This window comes from Psittacula echo (assembly GCF_963264785.1).
Source record: "Psittacula echo genome assembly, chromosome: Z".
NCBI classification, from domain to species: Eukaryota; Metazoa; Chordata; class Aves; order Psittaciformes; family Psittacidae; genus Psittacula; species Psittacula echo.
In genome coordinates this window covers 39,054,991-39,079,088 of record NC_137742.1, presented here as the reverse complement: position 1 = coordinate 39,079,088, position 24,098 = coordinate 39,054,991, and the positions used below count along the sequence as shown (strand labels likewise).

The window sequence follows — 24,098 nt, the reverse complement described above, 5'->3', positions numbered from 1 at the left end:
TCTTGGACCATCATAAGCATAGCAACTTTTTACTATTCATAAATTGTTAAATAACACTGCTAGATCTATTGTAGTTATACATCACAAAGGAAAGAAAGAGCATGTGAACAAAAACATTTTTTTCCTATTTCCATTCTTATTGTGATGGGAAAAGGTTGTTCTACTGCACTCATTTTTTTTTCCTATAATTTCACCTCCTATGCTGAATGTAAAGGCAAGTAATCTTTCCAGACTTGTTCCAAAATGTAACAGTAAGATACAAAAAGATGAGATCATATGACCACTTTGGAGATTACTTTTGACTCTGGAGCAGTCGTAATCATTTGAACTATTACTTCACCTGTCTGCTTCAAAGCTTCTGACAATAGTCTGCAAACGTTATTATGGCCATGAAAATGTTAAAAAAAGTCTTACAAAGTCTATGTCTACAGTACAAATATAAACATATCTCCTTCATATGTAAAACCTGCAAGAAGGCTAACATATAACATGTAATTTTGAAACTTTTCATCAGTCTACAGACATTGCCATGCGTATTTCTAATGTTTGATCTTACTTTAGAAAAAAAAGAATTTTAAATGCACACAATAACTATGCACATAAAGACTTTAATTTTCATCAAAAAAATCTTGAGGTTTTAAAAGGGTTTTTTCCAGCAGTCCTTAGAATTACCATGCAATAAACGACAGAGTTGATTTGTAAGAAAAGTTGCTGTACAGTTCAGTGCGTTTTCTATTTTTTTTTCCACCATTGAAAAATCATAGAAGAGGAAGGGAAAAGAAAACATATCACAAAAAAAACATTTCAAGTGGCATTGATTATAAGCTAAAAAAAATCTACTGAAACTGAGACCGTCAAAGAAATCAGACCTGATAATTGCATGGATTTCTGGCAAAAACAATCTTTTTAGCAGTAATCTATCACCCTTCTATTTTGAGCAGTAATTTATCAGATTTCTCAATATCCAGCCTCCAAGGCTACCACTTACCTTGAAATTCATGACAGGTTTTTACAGATAATATATAGATCAAATCTACTGTGTTTGGCTAGTGAGACATATAGATATACAAGGACTTCTGCTTCTGGGGAATTAGTACATCTCTGCCCATTAGCTGTAGGACTGGCATATTCGGGAATCATCAGCCTTGCTGCACATGCCACCCTGGGCAGAGTGGACCTGACAGTCTTCGTAGTTCTAACCAAGTCCAGGGTCCAGATTCACAAAGTTGTGTGTATCACTGTGTGAAAATGCTTAGATATTATGAAAATATTTTCCTGAGTGAATTCCATCATACCTGCTTACTCTGTTGTCTCATTTGGCATATGGCTGACAGCAGATATATCTATGGACACATTAATTGACATTAGCTAGCATTAATTACCTGCTGAGGTATTGCTAACTATGTTGCTCTCACTGCATGAGGTATTGACAGAGGCTGAAAACATAACTAGTATCCTCAGCTGTATATTTTCAGGTATGAAATACAAATGCAAATCACCTGAAATCTTGCTGTGAAGCCACAGCACATGTAATGCAGTGGCAAGGGAGATACCAAGATCTACTTGGCAGCCTAACTTAAAGTGGAAACTTCTATTGATGATAAAGTTCAAGGGAAAAAGCCTCCCTTACTCACAGAGGCCAGGATGAAAAAAGCAGAGTTGGCAACTAGATAAAAATGCTGAGTATACTTAATTTGAAATCACTTAGGGATACAAACATGAAAGTGAACTGCATCAGTCTACTAGCATTTCTCAGATAGCTCCAGCTTAAGGATGATGGGAATCCCTGGAAGGTGAAGGAGCTGCTTTTTTTTTTTTTTCTATCAATTCTCTGATTAGCCTTGAAGTTTCCAAGTGCAATCCCTCCTGTAGCAACAAATTAGAAAGAGGACTTCCTCTTCAAATTTCATGCCCAGCATACTTTAGTATCTCTTTTGATCATGAACTAAAATATCGAAAGCTTAAATCTTTTTTCCCCTTGGAACCAGAGCTACAGGCCTGGGATATTATAGTCTCACCCAAATGAGGTTCCTCAGATGCTAAACTGAGATTATAGAAAATGTGACCTTTGCTTTTTTTCTAGTTAACGTATGCATGTAGACAACGTATGCATCAGAGCGGCAGTCCTCACAGGTACACAATAGACACATCAGCTCCCTTTTTGACTCCTCTTTGTTTCAAGAGGAATTTAGCAAATTAACTGTATATCTCCTTCCAGATTTACGTACTTTTAAGATAATGAATTTTGTGCCCGTGAGTAGACTATTCTGCTGGTTAAAAAACAAACAAACAAACAAATATCAGCTCAGTGTACTTTTTTATTTATTCCTTTTGGGGCAGCATTTGAGAAAATAGCAAATTTTGGGTTTGAAGATGGTTTTACATACATATTTGTTTTTATCTAAGTGTTCATTTGAAATGTGTGAGAAGCATTTGCTTCCTTAATAGAATTCCCCCTTCTTCCTGTTCTCCTAAGAGAATGAATTAGGTTCCAGGTGGTAAACTCAGGATTTGAGGATTATTATTCCTAGTCATGTAGAATTAATTAATTACCATTGCAGCACTCTAATTGTAGGGTGCTTTGTAAAACTAGGGGCAGATCTCAACACCAAAGAACTTTAAACTTAAGTATAAAATAAGAGATTAATACTGCAGAGAGACAGGATGATCCTGTGGTACTGATGAGAGAAGCTCAGTGAGTGATAAGGAGCAATCACAATGGAGCATGTATCCAAACATTATTAATTTTTTCTTAGATATTAGGAAGGTGGTGGTTTTGCAGCTTTTATCAAGTGATGCATGTCAAGACAGGGTGAAAACTGAACATGCTTATTGAAAAATTGGACAAATGGACAGTTGAGACCTGTGTTATTGCTTGAAAACAGGCAGGAACCATTATTCTTATTTGCACTATGAAAGTTGATGGGTAGGAATGCAAATGGAACTCCTTTAAAAGCGGAGAGAAGCAGATTTGTTCTTATTCCTTGCTCATGTTTACTGCATTGGGAGAAAATAAGTTCTGTTCCTGTGCTGCCAAAAGTTATCATGGTGGGAACCCCACTGTTATTAGTTCATTACATTTTTGCCTCAATATTGAGGAAGCTGTACTGAATCAGTGCATTTTATACTTGTAAGGGATTACAATGCAAGCTTCTTATTTTATAATAGCTATGAAGGTAGGATATACAAGTCCCTAAACTGTTTGTTGGTTTAAGAGGAGAAGGGAAGAAGAAAAAAAAAACATAAAATTGTATGTGGCTGATCAAAGATGCAATGTGAAAAAGGTGTAGTAGCCTCTGACAATCGTTAAATCTGCAAAAGAAACCTGGTACACTGGGTGTTAATTACGGTAATTCAAGAGGTTTCTGGGAATACAGTGGCTTCTTTTTCATCTGGCTTGTACAATTAATGACTCAAGTTTTCTGTTAAGAATCCTTAAATTGTTCTGCTGTTTTACGAACAAAAAGAAATGCCTTGGAGACAGTAGCAGAGTCTAGTTTTCCAAACTTCTTCAAATGCCTTCTGTGTCCTAAAGATACTGTCTTTTCTGTGAGCTCTCTAAGGAGCCATGGCAGCAATTTCCTAGACATCGTGTACTTACTAATTTATAGAATGGTTAGTTTTGAATAAGGGTTTGAATTAACTGATGAGTTGCAAGTCTATAAAAAAAGTCTATAAAAGTTGCAAGTCTATAAAGGGGGCTGTGGAGGACCGTTGGAGTCCTTTGTTTTGTTTGGATAGGTTTTGGTAGTCTGATTCTCTATGGAGACAAGATTCCTGCCCCTGCTTCATGTTTCAATATGCCTGTGAGCCCTCTCCTCCCGTTGAGAGGCTTTGAATCCATTGGCCAGTGCAGTGATACTAGACAGAGGAGTAGGCATCACAGTATCACAGTATCACAGTATGTTAGAGATTGGAAGGGACCTCAAAAGATCATCTAGTCCAATCCCCCTGCCAGAGCAGGAACACCTAGATAAGATTACACAGGAATGTGTCCAGGCGGGTTTTGAATGTCTCCAGAGAAGGAGACTCCACAACCTCCCTGGGCAGCCTGTTCCAGTGTTCTGTCACCCTCACTGAGAAGAAGTTTCTTCTCAAGTTTAAGTGGAACCTCTTGTGTTCCAGTTTATACCCATTACCCCTTGTCTTATCATTGTTAGCCATTGAGAAGAGCCTGGCTCCATCCTCATGACACTCCCCCTTTATATATTTATATACACTAATAAGGTCCCCCCGCAGTCTCCTCTTCTCCAAACTATAGAGACCCAGCTCCCTCAGCCTTTCCTCATAAGGGAGATGCTCCACTCCCTTAATCATCTTTGTCGCCCTGCGCTGGACTCTCTCCAGCAGGTCCCTGTCCTTCTTGAACTGAGGGGCCCAGAACTGGACACAATATTCCAGATGCGGTCTCACCAGGGCCGAGTAGAGGGGAAGGAGGACCTCTCTCGACCTACTGACCACCCCCCTTCTAATACACCCCAGGATGCCATTGGCCTTCTTGGCCACAAGGGCACAGTGTTGGCTCATGGTCATCCTGCTGTCCACTAGGACCCCCAGGTCCCTCTCCCCTACACTACTCTCTAACAGGTCATTCCCCAACCTATACTGGAACCTGGGGTTGTTCCTGCCCAGATGCAGGACTCTACACTTTCCCTTGTTATATTTCATCAAGTTTCTCCCTGCCCAACTCTCCAGCCTGTCCAGGTCTCGCTGGATGGCAGCACAGCCTTCTGGCGTGTCAGCCACTCCTCCCAGCTTAGTGTCATCAGCAAACTTGCTGACAGTACACTCAATTCCCTCATCTAAATCATTGATGAATATATTAAATAATACTGGTCCCAGTACTGACCCTTGAGGCACTCCACTAGATAAAGGCCTCCAACTGGACTCCGCCCCATAGACTACAACTCTCTGGCTTCTGTCCTTCAGCCAGTTCGCAGTCCATCTCACTACCTGATCATCCAGACCACACTTCCTCAATTTAGCTATGAGGATGCTGTGGGAGACTGTGTCAAAGGCTTTGCTGAAGTCAAGGTAGACCACATCCACCGCTCTGCCATCATCCATCCACAATGTTATTTCCTCATAAAAGGCTAGGAGGTTGGTCAAGCATGACTTCCCCTTGGTAAAGCCATGTTGACTGCCCCTCATAACCCTCTTATCCTTGACATGCCTTAAGATGGCATCAAGGATAAGGTGTTCCATCACTTTCCCAGGGATGGAGGTGAGGCTGACCGGTCTATAGTTACCCGGGTCCTCCTTCTTGCCCTTTTTGAAGACTGGAGTGACATTTGCTTTCCTCCAGTCCTCAGGCACCTCTCCCGTTTCCCAAGACTTGGTAAAGATCATGGAGAGTGGTCTAGCAATGACTTCCGCCAGTTCCCTCAGCACCCGCGGGTGCATCCCATCTGGACCCATGGATTTATGGATGTCCAGATTGCTCAACTGGTCCCTAACCCATTCCTCATGGACTAAGGCAAACCGCTCCAGTGACCTGACTTCATCTGAGGACTCAGGAGTAGAGGGTTCTTCAGGACTGCCTCCGGCAGAGTAGACTGAGACAAAGAAGGCATTCAATAACTCTGCCATCTCTGTATCTTCTGTCCCCAGGGCACCCATCCCATTCACCAGTGGGCCAACCTTGCCTCTGCTGTTAGTTTTATCAGCTATGTATTTGAAAAAGCTCTTTCTGTTGTCCTTGACCCCTCTGGCCAGATTTAATTCTAAGGAGGCCTTAGCCATCCTAGCTGCCTTCCTACATCCTCTAGCAGCAGCCTTATATTCCTCCCGAGTGGCCAGCCCCTCCTTCCATGACCTATAAACTCTGCTCTTCCACTTGAGCATACCCAGCAGTTCCTTATTCAGCCACGCAGGTCTCCTGGCCCTCTTCCTTGACTTCCTACGTGTCGGGATGCTCAGCTCTTGAGCTTGGAATAAGCAATTCTTGAATGCCAACCAACTATCTTGGGCCCCTTTACCTTCAAGCAGCCTTGCCCATGGGACTTCCCCTAGCAATTGCTTGAAAAGGCCAAAGTTTGCCCTGCTGAAGTCCAGGGTTGCAATTCTACTTGCTATTGTACTGGCCCTACCACACAAGATCCTGAATTCCACCATCTCGTGGTCGCTGCAACCAAGGCAGCCCTCAACCCTTACTGCTTCGATCAGACCCTCTTTGTTAGTGAGGATGAGATCCAGCAGCGCTCCTCTCCTGGTTGGCTGATCCACCATTTGCATGAGGAAGTTATCATCCATACACTGGAGGAACCTCCTGGACTGTGGCTGGGTTGCTGAGTAGTCCTTCCAGCAAACATCAGGGAAATTAAAATCCCCCACGACGACCACGTCCTGTGACTGTGAGGCTGCTCTCAGCTGCTTGTAGAAGGCCTCATCAACTTCCTCACCCTGATCTGGTGGCCTGTAACAGACACCCACAACAGTATCGCCCCTGCCAGCCTGCCCCTTAATTCTCACCCACAGACTCTCAACTCGCTCATCCCCTGTTCCTGGACAGAGCTCCGTACATTGCAGCTGCTCTCGCACATAAAGAGCAACCCCACCGCCCCGCCTGGCTGGCCTGTCTTTCCTGAAAAGGACATAGCCCTCCATGACTATATTCCAGTCATGTGAGCTGTCCCACCACGTCTCTGTAATTGCCACCAGATCATAATCTCCTGACTTAACACAGGTCTCCAACTCCTCCTGCTTATTTCCCATGCTGCACGCATTGGTGTACAGGCATTTCAAGGAGCGAGCTGAGCTCACCAATTTCACCCTAGGATTATAGGAGGCCTCCCAGTCTTCATCAATCCTAGAGTGCTGCCCCACTGGGGCAAGCCCAGCTACAACCCCATCCCCCTTCGAATCTAGTTTAAAGCTCTCCAAATGAGCCCTGCTAATTCATGCCCCAGCATCCTTTTGCCTCTGTGAGTTAAACCTTTCCCACGTGCCATCATTCGGACTGGAGCCTTATAAAACCAGCTGTTATCAAAGAACCCAAAGCCCTGCCTAAAGCACCAGTCTCGAAGCCAATTGTTTACGGACTGAATTTTCCCATTCAATCCCACATCATCACCGGAAGATGGAAGAAGTGAGGAGAAGATCACTTGAGCCCCAGACTCTTTCACCATCCGCCCCAAGGCCCTGTAGTCTTTCTTCATCCCCCTCAGACTGCGGGAAGCAGCTTCCCCCCCACCTGTCTGGAAGACCAGCAGCGGGTAGTAGTCTGTCGGGTGCACCAGGCTGGGGAGCACCTTGGTGATATCCCTGATCCGGGCTCCAGGCAACTACACACTTCCCTATGATGAGGGTCAACTCTGCATATCGGGCCCTCTGTTCCTCTCAGAAGGGAATCGCCTACGACAATGACTTTTCTTTCTTTCTTGTCAGAGGCAGTCTTGAGGTGCGAAGTCGACCGCCTTTTCCTATGTGACCTTGTAGTCTGGCCTTGCACCACATCCTCACTTACCTCTCCATCAAGATCCAGGGCCTCAAACCTATTACTGAGGGGCACCTGGGGAAGCAGGGCAGGAAGGGAGGAAGGTTGCCCACGGTTCCGAACTGGAACTCGCTTCCAGCCCTCATTGTCTTTTTGGTCCCTTACCTCTGCGCGACAGCTACAGAGCAGGGGCTGTCTCGGGCCATCCCCCTCTGTCTGAGAGGACAGGGGGTCCATCCCCTTTTGGGAGGTATCTCCCTGGAACCGTTCCTGCTGACATGCTAGGGAGTTACTCCACCAGTCGATCTCCCTTTCACAGTCGCTGATGGTCCTCAGCGTCTCGACCTCCTCCTTAAGTTCTGCCACCAATCTAAGCAGATCTTCTACCTGCTCACACCTCACACAGGTGGAATGCTGGCCTCCCTCCCTCGGCAGCAGCAGGCTCTGGCACTCCCTGCAGCCAGAGACCTGAACAGCCACGGTTTGGGGCAGGGTCTCTGTCTGAGTTGCTATGGTCTCCTTACTGCAAGCCCTCCTTCTGGAGGCGACCATATTGGTCAGCAATCTGGGACACCAGCAACAGAGTCCACAACACGACCTGCTTGTTCCTCCCTGCGCCCGGTGGGCAGTGACCGGTCGCTGCCCTCCCAAAGGCTCTTTCAAGGCAAGGGGCAGGGGTGTGGTCGCCGTCACCGTGGGAACGCCCCCTGCCACGTCAGCCGCTCTCTCGCAAGGGCTGCTGGGGCTTCGGGGATCGGGAGATGTCGGGAATCGCGATGTCTCTGCGCTGTCCCCTCTGATTTTCCTAATCTCTGCTGAACCTCGTGGTATCTGAAGCGTGCCGGCTCCGGCTCTAGCCGGAGTTCATGTCAAGTACATGAACTCCTTTTAGGTTTACTCAGAACAGGCATGTGGGTGAAGAACCCCATGAGCATATATATAAGCCCCTTCTTATATATCATGTGCTCTGGGCTCTTAACTATCTTACTGGCCTTCTAATAGAACTAGTTTTCCCAAAGTCTTTCCCTTCCAGTAAGACTAGAGATTAGCAATATACACTAAGATTATAACCTCAGCAGCACATCTGTTATTATGAAGGTGTTTTGATTTTAAAATTGTAGTCAAAATAATGGACGACTAGTTTGGAATTCTACATTGATTATTTTTTCATTATGAAATGGTGTTTTTGTTTGGAGGGGAAAAAGAAAGAAATTCTCCTCTTTAATTTTACTAATTGATCCTTGGGGGTTTTAAGATGTAGACAGGACAGAAAGCTCCAGATCTATGTCTTTGATAGTATTTGCCACCCAGTATCCTCTTACAGTGCTCTGTTCTTTAGCTTTTTTGGCCGTTTGTAGAACCATTAACCATTTCTTTTCTCTCTGTTTTTTTTTTCAATAAGCATTTTGGGTTTGTGGTTGGTTGGTTTTTTGGTTGTTTTGTTGTTTTTTTTTTTTTCCCAGACTTTATCTTATTTGGGATCTGTGTGTGTATTTGGTACCTCTGTGGCATCTCAACGGTGAGTACAGCTCACGGGATCAGCAGTGATTGAGCATGAATGCTCCATGCCTGGCAGTGTTCAAGGCCAGGTTGGACAGAGCCTTGGGTGGCATGGTTTAGTGGGAGGTGTCCCTGCCCAAGGAACTAGATGATCTTAAGGTCCTTTCCAGCCCTAACTATTCTATGATTCTATGATTTATTTCATATTCATTGAAACCCTGATCCTTAGAATTTAGTGACGTGGTCCATAGATATTTACCATGAACATAGTGCTTATAATTGCAAGACATGCATGGAATTATTGATTGCTCACAGAAATGAGTACTGTGCTAAATGCAACAAGTGTCACAGGACCAATTCTTCTGTCTCTGTTGTTAGTGCTCTGTTCTTAGTTACAGATGTATACGCAAGTCACATTAAAAGTGCTTTCATATTGTTTGGGGTTTGGTGGGGTTTTTTTATTCCTTTGTCTTGGCTTTTCCTGAAGATCTCCTCACATTCCCAACTGTAGTTCTTGCCTCTGACATTGACACGTCTTTGAAACTTGTCAGCATAAAGCAGTGTGTGGTCCCAAAGTTGAGCCTTTCTCCCTCTGTATGATTCTCAGTCAGAGACCTGTGAGCTATTACTCAAACTAGCTCCTCACAGAGCAGTACCTGGAGGGATATATTTAAATGTTTTAATTGTCTCAACAGGGCTAAGGCATAGGAATTTTTGAGCAAGATAACCTGACAAAATTGCCGAGGAATTGTAGATGCTTTTCTGTATGGAATCACCTTCTTTTGTATGCATCTATCATGCCAGGATAGCTAATGTATATTAGTTTCTTAAGAAGGGAAAGAAACTACCACTGCCTAGTTCATGAAAACAAAATGGGATACAGAAGCTAACCCCAAAATTGTGGATGACATATGAAATTTTATTTCTAGATATGAACTTAAGTAAAAAGACAGGAAATATTTTGGTGCTGGGTTGTCTCCATCCAGAATATATGAGCAACAAATTACTATTTAATACAAGAAAATTATCCATCCTGGATTAGGAGCAATTTAAAAATGGTTTGCTTGCCTAAGCCTTGGCTAAAAATGTGCTTGATCAGAGGCAGCATATCTGAAGGGAAAACAAATAGATCTTCCACTTATTCGCAATGCACCTGAATAGAATAAAGGCACAGTCCTTCCCTACGTTTCAGAGTTTGTGCTTTTACAGTGTCGTAAAGGAAATGCACAAAGGATTCAAAGCAGTTGAAGCAAGCAAAAAACTATGAAGGAAGAAAAAAAAAAAAAGGAATATGTTTTCCTTCTCTGAATTAAATGACCTGTAAGTTTATAACAGGATCTGAAGCATATCCGTATTCAAACATTTTCAGATAGTACATGCCTTTCCCAGCACACAGCTGCTGGCTGCTGTGGGCCTTGCCTCTCTGTGCTGAAACAAGGAGCTCAAAGATATTAAGCAATCGCCTGCAAACTTAGCTCTACCAGTGGGATTGGTATCTTTGCGTGTATTGAAGCCATAATCTGAAGGATGTGAAAACTTCATCACCTTTACTGCTTTGAAAAATGCGTCAAAATTCATCAATACTATATGTAATTCTACAAAGTGAAAAGTCATAAATACTTGAAATGTGTAACCAAGAACAATATATATAATTATTTAGGAGCCCTAATGACTGTCATTAGTAATAATGATGATGAAATTAACAAGTAAAAACAAGAAATGAGAATATGAAGGAAAACTTGCTAATCCTGAGATATTTAAAATTGTTGAAGAGTTTTGTGGGCTATGGTAGAAGCTATATAAGATAAAGCAATTAAAATTTGCCAAATAAAAGCATTCAGAAATGGACAGTAGAATACAAAGCAGTTGCATATTGTTTGTCAGGAGGGTGATGAGATTGCCTGATGTCTAGCTATAGTTTTCAAGATCTTCATTTGAGAAAGAAATTAAGTAGAATTATTTACTCAAGATGTTTGTCTTGTTTTCTTTTTCAGCACAAATTGAAGTGATACCATGCAAAATTTGTGGTGATAAGTCCTCTGGGATACACTATGGAGTCATCACATGTGAAGGATGCAAGGTATGAGATTTTAATACAGCATAGTCATCAACATCTGCATTAGCCTCAGGCAAGAGTGTGCAATAATACACTCTTACGTGCTTTCATGCAGTGGTACCAAAGGCTGTAAAGCCTCCTGCTGATACAGACGTGTTTCATACCTAACTTTACTAGTTGCTTTTCTTTTCATCAAATAGTCTTTACAGTTAACTCCGTTTGAAACATGAACTTACCACGTCTGATGCAGTTTAAGTGCTGATACAGAGGCTGACAACTGTAAGTCACACCTGTTCTGCCTTAAATCAACTTGAGAAATGGATTTCTTGTTTCCTATACAACCTGTGTAGCATAAGTTGGTGCAGTATCTCAGTTCAAGATCTTAAAAGCTTACTGGTGTCAGTTTGGTCCTATTTTATCCTCTTTGTATTCTCTGCAGGCAAATTGTAATCTTTGGGAGAAAAAATGCCTTACATTATAAGTAGTGTAAAAGGATCCTTTGTTTTCTTCCTTATAGGCTCCCGCACAGGGCAGTTGCTGGGAACTGGAGGTTAAAGAAACAAATGGGGAGGGAGGACAGGAAAAAAAACCTTTTCCAGGATGCTTAGTCGTATTAATGTATATTATCACAGGCATTATTTCAAATAACACAAATCAGACCCGAAGCCAAGAGAAAAAAGGCTTCAGTTTTCACCCTAAAAATACTCTGATTTTATTATCGAAGGAGTTATATTATTACTCATGGAAAACCAGAATTTCATACTACATGTTGCTATTTAAGCTTTGACTGTAAATGTGAAATGATTAAGATGGAGGGGCAGCATCTCTAATTTCTTCTATGTGGAAGCACACAAACTATTATATTTGAAAGTGGATGTATACTTGTAGAATGAAATAGCAAGTCTGTATTTTTTAATGCAAATACATTGAGAAGCAATATATTGTGAAATATCACATTTGTTTCAGAAAAGTTAACAATTGTAAAACAGAACAACTTGCAGCATTTCACTGTCTTAGTGTGACACTGGACTAAAAATAAGCATCTTCTTATGATGATCATATGAAGCAGGATTAGATTAATTGTTCTGATACTTCAAAATATAGGCACAAAAGATACAGAAGAAAAATGCTTTAAGCAGAAAAACAGCATGTTGTTGCAGTACTCAGTGCCTACAGAGCTGGTAGGGGTAGAGTCACCTGTAGATTTGATTAAAGTTAATACTGGCCCTTATTTGTGCCTCAAGAGGAGATGATACCCCTCAGCTCTCTATGTAGACTGCTTATTGAGATAAAGAGCTTCTCTTCCACTTACAGTGCCTTTATCCCTATTGTTTTTGTGCCAGTTTTGCAGTATCAGATCTATTAGTCTAATCTGGTTTTGTGAGCCTGTTGTGAAAAAAGATGTCAGTTTTCACATTGGGTCAATGGGAGGCATTGCAGTCTGTCAAGAGTTCTGTTTTAAGGTAAGTGCTGTTTGAGGCAGTGCAACTCTGTTCTTCATTGCCCACCAATTAAATAACTCTTTGTTCAGCCCACATACTCACTGGTCATTTCTGGTTTCTTTTGCCTGAATGCATTAGGAATCTGAATTGATTAGGAGGGTGGCCATGTGTGGAAGAAGGAGGTGAGGACCACTCGACAAGCATGCACACACACTGGGCCAGGCACCAGACAGCTGCAGCGTTTCAGGGCACAGCATCCAAGGATTGTACTGTCAATGGCAGTGCTACAAACTTCAAGGGACAGGAAATCCTGTAACTCTGTGTCTCTACATTAGCTATGTCACTGCAAATGCATATTAGAAGTGCTTAAGGGGCATCTTAAATATTACTGCTGTTTCACAGGCATGCCTGCATAAGCTGAATAACCTGCTGGACTCGCTGAAGAAAGTGGTGGCTCTGCCACTATCATCACTGAAAGGGTAAAAATGGAAGACAGGTTTCCATCCCATCTGTCTCCGTGGCTCCTTCTTTTGCTGAGAAGTCTTTCATCATCTTTCCTGCCTGCAAAATATTTGCTACGGATTTTTTGTCATGATTTAGACAGTAGTTTGCATGACCGTTTCCCTTTTCAGACTGACTGTTGGTGCTGGATAAACTGACCTGTTCAAAATGCAGAGACTTCTCAGTGCTGGGAGTATTGCGAAACCTGTCATTGAGACCATATCTCCTCAGTAATGAACTGCATCCTCCTTTCTCAAATGGAATTATTCTCTGTAAATATAGCCAGTATTATATAAAGATCTCCTAAAAATGAAATTAAAGGATTGCCTGTACTTTGTAAGACAGCATTTAAATCTCTCTTTCTTAGGAGAAAAAGAGTACAAAAATCTCCACAGAAAAATAGATTGCCTGCTGTAGATTAATTTTATTAGATAACCCTTTATTTTTTCCCAAGAGGGAAAAAGAAGGAACAAACAAATTCTTCTTAGATGAGATCAACCTTAATGGGAAAAAATAGCATTACAGAATAAGGCAGAGTCAATACTAGATAGTTGTGTGGAGTATTTTAACATTATTTAATTCATTTGTTCTCTCAAATCCATATCAATTTAGGAGCTGCTAAAATCTAGATCTTTAAACCAGAAAATCCTTTGTATGTCTAACCCAAAATTGACTGTAAAGTACAGCAAGTAGAGCAGATATATCTGCAATTAGCATCCATTTAGCCTTAAACTCACCTCCACAGTTTTGTGAAAGCTTGGCCAGCCAGGGTCAGGTAAGTCCCCACCAGATTTTTTCTGAGAGTTCCGCTAAAGGACATCCGTGTTCTCAAAAGTGCAAATCATAAAACTTAGTTTAGATTTTGAATATACTATAACTGCTGATAAAACCAGCACAGGCCAGATGAAATGAGTCTCTTCATGCTCAGCCCCAGAAACTAGTACTGCTGGTGTTGCTTGGTGAGACACACCAAGTGGGACAACCTCTCACTTGTCACTGTCCTTTGGGTTCAACAGGACTTGAGTGAGAGTTCGGGACTACCTGTAGCAAGCAAATTCAGCCCTGTGACGCTGTCACCTTGTTGTTTCCCCACTCTCACTCCTCCAAAACACATGGCTGCCATGACTCCCATGCTAGCTATTGCCACCTGTCAGCCTTCACAGTGATAACACAAGTCAGCTCTTGCTTTATGGCTCCATTCAGAGCTACTTGCAGAGCAGCCCAAATAGGCACAACCACTTTGGCATCACTCACTTCGGCATCACTCACTTCTAGTGACTAGTGTAACTACAGAAATAATGCTTTCTGCCCTTTTTCTCCTCGTGGCTTCCTGCAGTGGCTAGGGTGTCCTTCAGCTTTCTCACCACACAACGCTGCAGCTGCCTGTGTGCAGATGCCAAAATGGCCAATAAACTTCTCTTCTTTGTTTCTCTGTAGTCTCTGTTCCTCCTGTCCTTTATTTTACAGGAAATAAAAGAATATTTTAAAATACCTTCTTCCCCTTTCTTTCTAATCTTCACCTCCTGGTTTCATTTCCCTTGACACATCCACCGTTTCATGTCACTGCTACCAAAACGGTACCTCCTGGTGTAATTCATAGCACCTGGGAGCTCATAAGGCCTTAAGTATGGGTTAATACTCCTTCTAGCCATCTGATCCTTAGCCTAATAGCCCAAAACTGGTCAGAAAAACCTTCTAGGAGATAGAATAACTACAAATTTTTTCACAGATAAAATGGTTAATGTTATATTCCATTCAAATGGAAAATGTCATTACTTTCTCATGGTAGTGACTAAAGATGTTACTTTCTCCTTTGTGTGTTGGTTTTACTTGATACAGTCATTAAATCCTAGTGCTTTTGTGATGCTTGAATTTCAATTACTTTTCACTCCTGAAGTGTATGGTCAATCCATATCAGATTTACATTTGCCAGGTTAAATTAAACAGTAGACTTCAGCTTCTAATGCTGTGCATTTAGAAGCTGGTTATTACCAGTCTCTCATTAAAAGAAGAAAACAGAACTAGTACTTTAAAGTCATCTGTTTACAAATGCTGGCAAGCTTTTCCTCTACTAAGAGCAAACCTTAGATGATGCATGGTCGTTATTGCACAATAAGAATACATTCTTTAACTGTAATTATCATTTGCATTTTAACAAAGTAGAATTACATTCTTTACAGAATAAAGCACAATTCTCCTTATTATAAGTACATGTTCTTTATTTTCACTATACAAGGCAAACACATCTGCAAAGCCATAGTATAAGTAGCATTGCACTAAATAAGAGTTTATTGTACTACTTTGCATGGTTCTCTGTTTATGTGTGAGTGTGTGTGTGTACATATATGCACATCGTAATAACTCTTGTCTTTTTTGCTCTCTTGTCCCTAGGGATTCTTTCGGAGGAGTCAGCAGAACAATGCCTCTTACTCCTGCCCAAGGCAGAGAAACTGTTTAATTGACAGAACCAACAGAAATCGTTGCCAACACTGCCGACTGCAGAAATGTCTTGCCCTGGGAATGTCTCGAGATGGTAAGGAGTCAGTTTCCTGCTTCACGCCTAAACCCTTTGAAATTCTTCTTCGCTGCTGACTTACTTAAACTCCCTGTAGATTTCTGGAAAAAAGAAAGAAGAGAAGCTCCTTGCTTTGTAATGCACACACTGTGAGACACATATCTTTGCTATTCAGTTAACAAAGGATGCTATTTTCATGGGCAGGGTGGGGAAATCACAAAATGGAGAGCAGCATTAGTTTAGAACAGTCAGAAGTGCAAAGTGTTGTTCTGATCAAAAGGACCAAAAGGTCACCTCTGGAGAGGTAGATTTATATTCCAGTTTATATAGTCTCTTATATTAAACATTAACATTTATCTTAATGTTGAATATTAACATGTGAAAGCATCCCTTTCCTTGAGATCTCTAAAGATCTCTCACAGTAAATAGGCAGTTAAGAAGAAATTTGTACCTTGATAACATTAGGGGGTTCTGTTTATTTTATTCAGAGCACTTGACCAAATGTTTTAAATTACTAAAAAAGCATTTATTTTACCCTTACATTGCTCCTTGTCCCTGTCTGGGTCTGTAAAAGAAGTCTTTCATAGTTTAACACTGAATTGGACACTACACCAGAAAAAAGCTCCACCATGCATCCAGCAACAGTATCCTTTGGTCCTTGAGGAGCTCTGGTCTACCTTCCAAGTTGCGGTGTGACAACACATGATCAGCAGAGTGAGAACATGCACTAGAGGCTGCAGGCAGTGGGAGGCTTGGGCAAGGTTGTCGACAGCTGACCTGCTTCAGCCACCACTGCTACTGCAGGGGGATTTCAGCTCACAGAAACATCTTTTTTTGAATGGTCAGCAAGTATAAGAAGAAAATGTTCCTTTATTGAAGGCAGGTTATGTTAATTTCAGTTGCCTAATAGCAGTTTTCTGTCTTGGAAACTGCACAAAATGTGTCATTTGAAATTACAGTCATTGATGGAGAAGTTACCCAAAGTGCAGTTTCTTTCCACAGATTATAAACTTGTTTTAAATTTGGACTGTAGTAGGTCTTTCCTACTTCTGTGTGCCTCATGTCTAACTGAAACAACACTGAGAGGGTTCTCACAGTCTAGCCTTTAATTCGTGAAGCATTTTTGGTCCTAGTGTGCAGCTTACTTGAAGCCTTAGTTCCCAATTCTTCCCAGAGGACACTGAAGTAGTGACATTTCTGTAATTTAACAGCACACACCTTTCTCCTAAAAGTAGTACCTTCCAATGATTTGAGGTATCACAGAAGCATTTTAATTTGACTGACAGCACTGTTTTTCCAACCTATAATTCAGGGACCACTGCTTACAGACAAAGGGAGTGATTCTTCTGACAGCATCGCTTTCTTGTCTTATTGTTTATTCAAGGGTGTTTATACTTAACAATTTTAAGAGCTCTTGCAAATTTAAAATAGGTTGTATGAATTTTTTTAACAGAGAAATTGAATGTGATTTTTACCTCTCAGCCATGTAACATTCATTTTTATCATGCAGAGGCAGGATGCTAATTGACAGCAGCTGGAGAATCCAATTAATGAATATATAATGAGAATAAACAGTGGTGTTTGTTTTTATTACTGAGGCCCTAAATTTGGAGAAAATACACTGTTGCATTTTTCAAAATACAGTCATTTTATATTGTCGGTAAGAGTATGCAGTGCACTGTGGACTGATTCCAGGGGGAGGCTGTATTCATGTGAGCTTGCAGCCTGTGTGAAGGGCTGCAAGTAAGTTGAGGTTGGCAACAAGAAATAAACCTCTTAGTGTAAAAAATTGCAAATAAATTGAAAAGGCTGCTATCTCCTTGTGTTCTGGTACTGCCTTTTCGTATTATGCTCTTTCTTTTCTGTTCTTTTTCCTGACTGAAGATTTTTCACATTCATCCACACGCGTAGACTCAGACTTCTCCCAAGGGCTATAGCTGAACTGTGGGGTAGCAAAAATGAGAGCAAAGCCCATCCTGTGCTAAGAAATTTGATGATTCTGAATTCTTTCCAGTTACAGATGGACTGGAAATATTCAATGTTGGAAAATACACCTCATAAAACATAGAAATTAGTATTTCCAAAGCAGCGTTCTCTTATCTGTGCTCTGAAAAATTCTGATGAATTATTTGGTTTAGAGTACAATTTTAGAGCCCTCATTTGTTGAAGAGCACAATTAACAACAAACTCTGCTCTGAGATTCCAAGATCTAGCCCAGTACGAAGTCAGCATTAAGAGAGAGATGTAGGGGGGGATAATCAGCTATGTCCCACTGTATATGCAGGCCGTGGATTTACGCCTAGTTCCACAGCAATCAGCCTGTAATTTTGGTAAATTTCAATCTTAGTGTAATGAACACTGTTCCTGGGAAGAGTAGTGTGCACTCTGATGTTTTCCTCCCTTTCTCGTCAGAAAAAATGCATGGATTTGTGCATGGAGATTATGTAAATTGATTGTGTAAATCCCTGAGACTTTTCTCTGTGGAAAAGATTACATTCATTTGCACCATTTACCTTCAAATCTGTTATTTTCCTCTAGGTTCTAACTGTATAACCTGTAAGATTATTTTTTTTTTTTAAGTGTGAAGATAACACCCCATTGAAAAGATGCAATAATAAAGCTTTAGGGCTTGTTTTCATCCAGAGTTCTAATCCTGTTAGAGCACTGTTTAAAGGTTTGTGGAAAGTTGGTAAATCACATGGGATATAAATCTACAGACTGTACATTTCATACAGCTCTGGGTCGTTGCTCAGTGAACACAGAGATGTAAAAGGATACATGGTCTTTTTAACATACACAGGAGGGAGTTGCTTGACTGAGGTCCTCCTGTCAAATAGGAATCATTGTCATCACCTTGTAAATCCAAGCACACATTACTTTTTCCTTTGTGAGATGCATATGATTAGAACTTTTTCATCCTCTCATTTCCACAGAAAAAAGACAAGTTTCCACAGCAAAAGTAATGGCTGCAAATAAATATCAAAAAGAGTAGTGGGATTGAGGGGAAAGAAAAAATGAAAGATGACAGTGGTTTGCATTGTGCTTTGCTTTTCAGCTGTGAAGTTTGGGAGAATGTCCAAAAAGCAGAGGGATAGCTTGTATGCTGAAGTGCAGAAGCACCAGCAGCGACTGCAGGAGCAACGGCAGCAGCAGAGCGGTGAGGCAGAAGCCCTCGCCAGGGTTTACAGCAACAGCATCAGCAATGGCTTGAACAACCTGAATAATGAAACTGGCAGCACCTACTCAAATGGGCACGTCATCGACCTGCCAAAGTCTGAGGGTTATTATAACGTGGATTCTACCCAGCCTTCTCCAGACCAGTCTGGGTTAGACATGACTGGAATCAAACAAATCAAGCAGGAACCTATCTATGACCTCACCTCTGTACCAAACTTGTTTACCTATAGCTCTTTCAACAATGGGCAATTAGCATCCATGGGGATATCCATGAGTGAAATAGGTAAGGAAAACTCTTATTCCTCTAGTATAATGTGTATATATAAAAATCACATTGCAATACTGTCTTTATTAAAATATTATATAGGTGTTCCATACACAGGTACACAATAATTACGTGTTCACACGTCTGTATGTGCACACACATATAGGTAGTAATGGAAAGAAAATCAGTCTGGCAGTAATTGACACAGTATCAAGGCAGTTCTGGTTTTATCAAAATCTTCAAATTATGCAGTTTCTTAAACTCAGCAGTTCATGTTCTGTTTATGAAATAGGAGCATCAAAGCAGGTGATGAATCAATCAGAACCAAGTGATAATTAGTAGTGGGAGGCTTGTTTCAAATGAGCTCATTACTAGCAGGGTTAAATGATCTCTTCAGCCAGCCAGCCAGCCATATGCTTGTCAACTCCCAGAATCTCTATGGAATCTAATTCCAGTGTATTTATTGTCAAAAAGCACCAGCTTGCTACTTCTGGTGTATGGATATATATGCAGAGCAAGATCACTGAATTCATGAGGTGCACAAACTCTGAATGCAGTTGCATGGATAACCTTGTTCCTCTGCTTGAATGCCTTCAAGAACCTGTTCTTTGATTTCTTCTTTGAAAAATAGCAAAGAAACCTCTGTAAAACAAGAGTTTGAAAGGCAACAGATTTCTGTTAATCTAATGCCTCTAGTCATACCTCTTCAACGCAACTGGAAGTACTACTTCTATTATAAAGAAATATCATGAAAGAAGATTGTCATCCTAATTAGATATTTCCAACCTCAACAAGTGAGGTATGCTGAGTCAGTTGTGATTGAGAATATAATCAAAGAATAACACTTCATTAATGCAATTTAATTAAAAAGAAAGAAGAAGGGAAAAAAAAAAAAAGGTGGTGTTATTCAAGAGTACCTGTAACAACTGAAGTACTGTCACATCAATAAATACCATCTACAATTCTGGCCTGGCCTTACTGCCTCATGGAGGTATACTTAGATGTGTAAATTTATATGTGTACTCAGACCCACCAAGGGCCCTGGAGATGTGGTATGCACTCAATATATATTGCAGAAAGGGTGTATGAAGTAGTTACTGTTGGATAAAATAAAATGAAGGCACAGCTAGAATCTGTAGCATGTTTTCTACACATGGATGCTCATGTACAGGAAGCTGTGTAACAAATTGTGTACTTTAATTGCAAATTGCATTGGAGAAAGTATGCTTTTCTGCCCCTCTGTTCAGTGGGACATGTTTTGTTATCTTGTTTGGCCTAGGCTGCTGTCCAGTAAAGTCCTACACCTCCAGCTAAGTAGTACAGAGGATTAGTAAGCTTTCCTTTCAGCTGCTGTGGTCATATGCATATTACTCACATGTGGCTTGTGCAGACCTCAGTTCTTAACAGTGGTTCACAGTACTCCAGCTATGAGAGAGATAATTTTAAGTCATAAGAGCTGTTTCCCTGGAGCACCCTGTACCAAAGAGAGATGTTCCCAGAGAAATTCAGAGCATGTACCAGAAATAGGACAATTCTGATAGTCCATGAATTAGGGTTTGTGCATAGTTGCAGAAGTGTGCCCAAAGAGATAATATGGCCACAGGATTATATCCTTAGTTGCTAAAGGATCCCACTGAAGTTAGTGGGATCTTTTGACTCACAGAGCTTTAGAGAATCATTGAACTTTTATCTCTTGCAGGATCACTTAGAAATAATGCATCCTTAAATAGTCACCTTTTTTTTCTTCTCCATGTGCTAAACCAGCCAGCCCTAAACACACCCCACATTTCCCAGTCTTTCTTTCTCTTGTGTCATGTGACCAGTGTTCCCATTCTGGGAAACACAAAGCAGCAAAAAGCACAGGGTACAGGGAGCAGGACATAGCAAAAGGCTTGTCTCTGAGCTGATAGCAACATTCAGGTGTTGGGAGTTACTTCTTTTCCTTTTGAAATTGGAATGAGGGCTCCTAAATTGCTAGGATTTTACCCAAATACTAGTATATGTCATTTGTGGCACCCACAGCAAAGAGGTGAGAGTGTTAGTGAGAGGTAGTGTAGTATAACATATCAGCTGACACAACTGAAAAAATTTAAGAAATGTACCATAAAATATTTGGATTAATGCACAGATAAATTACATTTTCAGTGTTTAAAAGCAACCAGAAAATGCCTCTTAATACCACAGTGGATTGTTGGACCATCTATAATGCTGCAGTCTTGCAGTCAAAGCAGGAAAACTCTAAGCACCGGGATGCATTGATTTCATATTAGAGTGTTCTTAAATTTCACCACAGCATTTTATCTTACTCACTCCAGTGAGATTTAGGAATAAGCTCAAATCCTATTATATAGAAGGTACTGCCTTAACTGTTAGGTGAAATCATAGAGAATATATAGGGGATGGATCAATGCAGGATAGCACTGATCCTCATGCCTAATAGAAATTTCTTTATACTATCTTGTCTAGTGGTACACTGAATCATTGCCTAAAGTATCCCAATCATGTTAGTTCTTTTCCTCATGGAAGACTTCCTACCAGATCAAAATTTCCTGTTTTAGTTTTCTTCTCATCTTTATATTCTTCATATACATCTGAAACCTATATACATGGGGTTTTTTTAAGCACAGCATCTCTTGCCACTTGCCTGGTCTTGAGTGCAACCCTCTAAATTTTTTCCTCATAAATGAGTGCATAGAATCATAGAATAGTTAGGGTTGGAAAGGACCTTAAGATCATCTAGTTCCAACCCCCTGCCATGGGCAGGGACACCCCACACTAAACCATGTCAGCCAAGGCCTCATCCAACCTGGCCTTGAACACTGCCAAGGATGGAGCATTCACAACCTCCCTGGGCAACCCATTCCAGTGCCTCACCACCCAAAGAGACTCCTTCCATCCTTAAGCTCCTAAAAGTTGCTGTAAGCTATCCAAGGGACATGCTTCTTCAGAGGGAGATCAGAATCAAAGCAGTCTTTGCAGCTTCTACATCACGTGCCAACTAATATCCAGTTCACTTACTCCTCCAGTGTTACTACTTTGCTTGTTTCCCACTCCTCTGCTGTATAGGGCAGTTTTTATTAAGATATCTCTGACAGAACATATGCAAGTTTAAATCTTTTAAATTTTCTTATTTTTCTAGCATTTTCAGTCCTACTACATTATGTCTCAGTGACTTTGTGACTTCTTTCAATTTAGATTTACCTCTTCATTTAATTAGCATGCTGTGAACCCACTCTTTCAGATTATTAATGAAAATGTTAAATGCCTGTAAAACAAGTTCTAACAATGGTCCCTGCTGCACCTGACTAAACAACTTACTGCAATTGCATATATTACTTCACTGTTTACTTTTTGCTTGCTGTACAACAGTAAGGTTGTCTGAAAAATCCAAATAACAAGTCTTCATTTGCCTGTCAGTTAGATTCAGTTATAAAAGTAATATTTTCTAAGATAATTTATGACATAATTTACACATAATTTACATTCTTTTTATCACATGTTAATTTTCTCATCCACCAAAAAGGAATCAAAATGGTCAGGCCTACTTTGATCTTTAACAGTTCTATGCTTCAATGTGAATGTGAAAGTACTCTTTTCCTGAACATACCTTCATCTACAGTAGACTTTGTAGTGGAAATGGAAATTGTTCAACTTAACAGTCTTGAAATTTTACACAGCAAATGTTTCAACACATAGGATTAGAATGGCACAGCAAGCAAAATATACCTTATCCTGTATTGCATGCTTACTAGTATCTGTAAATCCTGTACGAGGAAATAGGTGTAAGAGAAAGAGGTGCTGACAAATTAAAGCTCTGTATGGCTCCTTCACACATATTTAGTACTAATATTTCTCCAAATGAGTTTAATAGTCCAGGTCACAACTGCACAATATCTGATCACTACAGGATAGGTAATGTCTCCAATGGAAGAGAGGGCTAAGTATAAACAAAGAGCAGTTTCATATACAAACACAAATTTCTCATGTAACTTCCAGGGCCTACGATGGATGAAAGTTGAATAAAATCAGGTGGTTCCCCATTAGGCGGAACTATGCCTTAGGCTCAGCCCACATCACTACTCTATTTTCTGTAATAAAAAGAAACTCAAAGCATAAAGAAATCCATCCAAAGCTTGTAAATAAATTTAGGGAAGCAAAGCCTTAGTTTGGCATCATCTGCATTTCCAGGCCATCTCCTTTTTCTAAGAGAGGTATTTTTGTACTTCATTCAAGGCATCTTATGAACACTTGATCTGGGTTTGTAGCAGGGTGGGCAGAGAACAAAATAGGTCAGATGCTGCAATCAGATGAGTTGGGCAGGCTCTTTCTCTACCTGTCCTGCTGTCCACGGGTGGTGTGACCCAGGTGTGTCCCACCAGCCAGCAGTGCTTCCAGCACAGGAGTGGCCTGAGGGTGCATGCTGCCAGGGACCCTGTGGCACAGTCCTGCTTCTGACCACCATGCCATGTGCACATCTGGGAAGGCAGAAATTCCCTCAAACTGCAGGGTGAAATCCACTTGTCATGTCAAAAGCAAGAATTCAGTAATTTGCAGAACAGCTTTTTCCTCATAGGGAGAGTCACAGAGGTCAGATGGTGTGTGGGAAATCCTAAAGGCAGGAGGGAGCTCCGTTTCCTGACCTGGTAGCCCCATAAAGGAATGGCAATGCTTGATCCCAAGTGTGATTTTAAATTAGCAGGTATTAAAAGCTTACTTTTAGACTTGGTCAAATTAAAGACCATCTTGTTTAAATATATGTGCATAATATTATCTGTCACTGAGCTGAGCATTGCATTTTCCTCACAAAACACGTGGCTCACATCTTGGACTGTGAAAGTTAATGGAAAGGTGTGCCTGCCTTGAATGCAGTTGAGATTACTTACCAGCGTATGATTTCCTAAAGATGGGAAGAAATAATTAGCAAACACTGTTGTGAAGAAAACGAGTTGGTTAAGGATTCACTCCAGGTCAGATTGAAGACCTATAGTTGTGTGTATTTAGATAGTGAATAAGGCACTACTAGAGCATACAGGAGGTTACATATGCCAGCCTCTGTAGTAACAGAAAGTGTTACTTATACATACTTACATGGCATTTCTTCAGCATCAGTGCTTGAAAAGAAGCTTACATTTCTACCAAAATTAAAGTGAAGTACTAAGTAAGGTTGGTAAGCTTGGTCCCAGTCTTCCCTTTCCTCAGTGCCTCTG

The 24,098-nt window shown here is 40.9% G+C and overlaps 1 protein-coding gene across 1 annotated transcript in view; it reads left to right on the top strand.

The window, feature by feature from the left end:
* Positions 1 to 24,098, top strand: part of RORB (RAR related orphan receptor B) — a gene marked incomplete at both ends in the record, with an annotated part of 147,875 nt that overhangs the window by 99,006 nt on the left and 24,771 nt on the right. The window contains 3 exon segments of the mRNA XM_080638304.1: positions 10,930 to 11,015; positions 15,326 to 15,467; positions 18,505 to 18,909. Of these exon segments, the coding sequence (XP_080494430.1) occupies positions 10,930 to 11,015; positions 15,326 to 15,467; positions 18,505 to 18,909 (633 nt within the window).